Source organism: Penaeus monodon, chromosome 2 (genome assembly GCF_015228065.2).
Source record: "Penaeus monodon isolate SGIC_2016 chromosome 2, NSTDA_Pmon_1, whole genome shotgun sequence".
NCBI classification, from domain to species: domain Eukaryota; kingdom Metazoa; phylum Arthropoda; class Malacostraca; order Decapoda; family Penaeidae; genus Penaeus; species Penaeus monodon.
In genome coordinates, this window is record NC_051387.1 from 51008142 (window position 1) to 51013261 (window position 5120).

At 43.3% G+C, this 5120-nt stretch overlaps 1 protein-coding gene across 1 annotated transcript in view; it reads left to right on the forward strand.

Annotated features, from left to right (window-relative positions):
- Positions 1–1269: 1269 nt before the first annotated feature.
- LOC119583549 (zinc finger protein 287-like) overlaps positions 1270–5120 on the forward strand; it is a gene marked incomplete at its 3' end in the record, with an annotated part of 39605 nt that continues 35754 nt past the window's right edge. The window contains 1 exon segment of the mRNA XM_037932089.1: positions 1270–1543. Coding sequence (XP_037788017.1) covers positions 1414–1543 — 130 coding nt within the window.

Below are 5120 nucleotides of genomic sequence, written 5' to 3' on the forward strand. Positions count from 1 at the left end.
GTAGTAGTAGTAGTAGTAGTGGTAGTAACTGTAATAGCAGAGGAGCAGTAAATTCAAATGTGTGAAGATAAAGTAGGTTAAGTAAGACGGACGGCAAGATGACCTAAGTACTTATTTTTGAAATAAATAGAGGGGGGGGGATGGGGGGAGGGTGTAAAGGGGATTTGGCGGGATGGGAGGGGGGTAGAGGGGGTTGGGGGTGGGATACTAGAAAAGCAAGATTTTTCTGGTATCTGATCGTGTCTTGTAAGAAAGTTGGCGTTGTTGGCTTCGGGTTGTGAGTTATTGGTGTTTGGTGGGGGTGAGGGGGGGGGTAATGGGTAAGAGTTTTCCCCAAGGCTTTTTGAACTAGCCTTCCCCCACCCCCACCTGCTTATTCCCCCTCTCCCCCCACCTATTCTCCCTCCCCCGACCACCTGTTACCCCTCCCCCTCCTGCCTACCCCCCCTCAACCCACCTATCCCCCTTCCTTTCTTGCCCTCCTCGTATTCTCATTATTTTTTTCTATCTCCGTTTTTATATAGGTCACTGTATAATCATAGTTCTCTTTTCCACGCCTCTTTGTTTGTTTGTTTTTCTTTCCATTTTACCAATTTTTGTTTTCACCTTCCCTTTCTTTATCATTTTTGTTTTGTTTTGTTTTCCTTTCTTTCAGTTTATTCCTTTTCTCCATCGTTCCACGATTTTTTTTTTCGCTATCTTCTGTTTGGAATCACTATTATCGCTTTTGTTTCCTTGTTTCTCCTTTTTATCAAAGTTCCACTATCCACCAAATCTTCCATTTCCCTCTCCTTATTTTCTTATTATTATTTTCATTCAGTATTTTCTCTTTGTTCATCTTTTCCCCTTTTATTCCCAAATAACTCCTCTTTATCACGTTTCTTATTCTTACTACGGTCATTTATCATCACGTCCTTACTTCCTTCTTCTCATTTCTTCTTCCTTCTTCCCTCTTCCTTCCTCCTTCTTTCTTCCTTTCAACCGCTCTTCATCCCTACCTCCTAAGCTGAGATTGGCCTCCTCATCTTGCAAGATAATGTCTGCAATGGCAACATGTGTTCAGATTCCCATTATGCAAAGCTCTCTGCTACCCCCCTCCCCCTCCCTCCTTACCTCCCCCTGTATTACGTCTCTCACTAGGGGCTTCTTAGTTTTTTTGTTTTTTTTTTCTTTGGGGGGGAGCATTTTTTTTCTTTGTTTTTGTTTTTCATATGGGAATACCTGTCTTTGTCTCTCTCTCTGTCTACCTATCTGTGTATCTTTCTGTCTATCTATCTATCGGCCTGCCTATTTCTCGCTCTTTCTCGCTCTCTCTCGGTCATCCTTTTCCCTTTTCCTCATTTTCCTTCTCACTCATCCATACATTGAATAACTCTCCTCCCTTTTCCTTTCCAGAACGCATCCGCCGCCAAGATGCAGCTCAGCAGGCGATCCACCAGCGGCAGCGGCAGCAGGAACAGCAATAACAGCAGTGGCACAAACAGCACTCGGCCTGCAGCTGCCCTCACAGCAGCCGCTGCACAGAAGTCGGAGAAGCCAAAGGGTGAGTGTGAAGGCCTATATTCATGTCTCTTTTGTTTTTACCTTTTAGTGGGTGTGCGTTTTTTTCTCTCTCTTTTTTTCTTTTTTTTTATGCGCGTGTGTGTCAGACATTTGTTTACCAGCGTTTTTATCTGGTTGTCAACGTTGGTTCTGTGCTTCTACAGGTCGTAGTAAATTTGAGAAAGGAATAGGGAAGTGGGGATTAGAAAATAGGGAAAAGGAGAGGAGGAAATAAAGAAGGGGAGAAGAGGTAAGAAGGGAGGGTGTAAATAAAGGCCGTGGAATTATTTGACGAGTGTAAGTGTAAGATTAAGATTAAAAGATCGGCGACGATGACGTGATGCCGGTGATGTGATTTCTTAAGAGTTTTCATCAAGTGTTTTTTATCGAGTGCTTTTCTCAAGTACTTTTCCCCGAGCTGAGATTGTGCGCGATTCGACAACCGAAGGCAAACGCGAACGAAGCTTAATTTTTCGAGCGGTTTTAACCAGTGCGCAGCGAGGCGTCGGATAAGTGCTATGTAACCCTCATTATTTTGGCGGGAAAGTTTTACTATATTAAGAGTTGCTGGAATTAAGTGACGTGCGTCGTGGAGAATTGAGGTTATTGTTTGTGAAGGAGATACAGGTGGAGATAGATAGCAAAAGGGAAGGAGAGAAAATGACGAGATACATATGTAGACATGGAGGAAGGGAGAGGCAGAGAGAGAGAGAGACAGACAGACAGACAGACAGACAGACAGACAGACAGACAGACAGACAGACAGACAGACAGACACTCACACAGACAGAGAATAGGAAGGAAAAAAGAAGAATGAAAAGATTAAAAAAACGTTCGCAACGCACAGACGAAGACAGATTTCTTCCGTCGTTCTCTGTATCGAAGAAGTAAAAATCATTAACACACTTCAACTACAAAGGACCCGACACCTTCATTACGCCCTCCCCTCCCCCCCCCTCTTCTGCCCCATCCCCCACCCCCTACTCCCCCTATTCCCCTATTCCCCTTTACCCATCCTCTATTCCCCCGCTTCCCTACCCTCCCTACCCCCTCGCCCTTTACTTCCGGCGGAGAGCTTTGGAATTACGCAAGACGTTTTTCCTTCTTCATCAGCTGATGAAGATCGACGATCAACGTGAGTCATGTGTCACTTTATGTCCACCTTCTCGATTCTTTGACTTCTCGTGTGGGTGGGTGTCTGTGTGAGTGTATGTATGGGTCGGTGTGCGTGTGACGTGTGTGTGTGTGTGTGTTGTGTGTGTGTGTGTGTGTGTGTGTGTGTGTGTGAAAGGTGTGATGTGGATGTGGATGTGGATGTGTGTGGGTGAATAGATGTGTGTGGGGGGATTGGATGTGGGTGGAGTATGTGTATGTGTGTGTGTGTGTGTGTTTGCGTGTGGTTGTAATTGTCTCAATATATGGGGAGAGGGGGTGTTGCACAAATGGCGTGCTTATTACCGTATGTAAGTATATGTACGAATACATATTGGCGTATGCTTACACTTGTACAGATGTGCTTGTTTTGTAGCCGTGCGTATATACTTGTAATTGTACCTCTCTAAGTGTACGTGTGTCTTAGCATGTAGATAAACAGACAGACCGACTGATAACACAACTCGGATTGTATCATATTAGTCATCTGTCACAGGTGAAGTTATCGGAAAGGAGGGTGGAAGGTAGGGGGGGGGAGGGGGGGAGATAGAGATCTCGATACTCTCCTTCCCCCTCCCTCCCTTCCTTCCCTCCCTCCTCTCCCCTCCCTCCTCTCCCCTCCCTCCCTCCTCCTCCTCCTTAAGCTTATCATCATCGCCTTCATCTCCTTGTCTACAGCATCACCTCCAGATGCATCGCACTTCATCTCCCGCCTTGTTTTAATAGCTTTGCCGGTTGAATACTTTTAAACTTGGATTTGATTTTTCTTATCTCGTTCAAGGTGATAATGATGCCGATATGGCGTGTGCTGTCAAGTACCTATTAATTTAATTAATTGCATTTTTTGTTAGAATTTCCTCGAATTACACGATCCTCTTTGCCGATATTACAGGCGATTCCAGTTGCGTCTCTCTCTCTCTCTCTCTCTCTCTCTCTCTCTCTCTCTCTCTCTCTCTCTCTCCTCTCTCCTCTCTCTCTCCTCTCTCTCTCTCTCTTCTCTCTCTCTCTTCCTCTCTCTCCTCCTCTTTCTCTTCTTCCTCTCTCTCTCTCTCTCTCTCTCTCTTCTCTCTTTCTCTCTCTTCGTCTCTCTCTCTCTCTCTTCTCTCCTCTCTCTCTCTTCTCTCTCCTCCTCTCTCTCTCTCTTCCTCTCTCTCTCCTCTCTCTCTCTCTCTCTCTCCTCTCTCCTCTCTCCTCTCTCCTCCTCTCTCTCCCTCTCTTCCTCTCTCCTCTCTCTCTCCTCCCCCCCCTCCTCCCTCCCTCCTCCCTCCCTCCCTCCCTCCCTCCCTCTCTCTTCCTTTCTCCCATAAATAGGCTTCTGTTCTTGACCTCGTGGTGACTGACCCTCCGCGAAATAGATAGGCCTATTCACTTCTGTCATTTTAGCAGAGGGTCGTTGTCCGATTTTATCAAAATATGCATTTAATCGAAATGTGGCCGGCCTTTCGTCATTCTGTGGCCTACCCTTACTGCCCCCCCCCCCTCTCCCATGCCGTCGACCCCTCCACCTTCTCTTCCCTTTTCGTCTCTTCTTCTCTCCTCTTACTATTTTTCTCCTGTTTTTCTTTTTCATCTTCCTCCTCCTGTTCCTTCACCTCCTCCTGCTCTTCTTTTCCCTTCTCCTACTCCTTCTCCTCCTCCTCTTCCTCTTCCTCTTCCTCCCCCTCTTCCTCCCCCTCCCTTTTCTCCTCCTCCTCCTCCTCCTCCTCCTCCTCCTCCTCCTCCTCCTCCTTCTCCTCCCTTTGTTTGAACGCTAATTGTGTGTGATTTCGGCTGTTTAGGGGACGTTACTATTGTACACTATATTGGATGGAATAATTAGTTTTTTAATTTTCCTGTTTATTGATATTGGTATTATTATTATTATTATTATCATTATTGTTATTGTTGTTGTTGTTGTTGTTGTTGTTATTATTATTATTATTATTATTATTATTATTTTACTACCATCCATACTGTTATTGTTATTATTATCGTTAATATTATTATTATTAGCAGAGTAGTAGTAGTAGTAGTAATCGTGGTGTTATAATTAATTATTATTATTACTATTATTATTTTTTTTTTTTTTCATAATTAAATTGTTATTGTTACTATTATTTATTATGTTAGTACTATTATAAATAGTAATATTTTTATTAATAATAGTAATATTATTATTATTATTATTATTATTATTATTATTATTATTATTATAATTATTATGACTGCCATGATCATCATCATTTCGATCATTAGACTTCGGACATATGCTTCAGCTGCGTGCGTATGACTTTATCGTTGTTAATCTCCGCCAAACATTTGACAGCGCAATTACGAACGCGCAGTATCAGAACGGCGGTTGACCGATTAAATTTGATAATGATAACGTTGTAGGAATAAATTGACTTTTAAATGTGTTTGTTATTTGTTATTTTTATTTTGTTTGT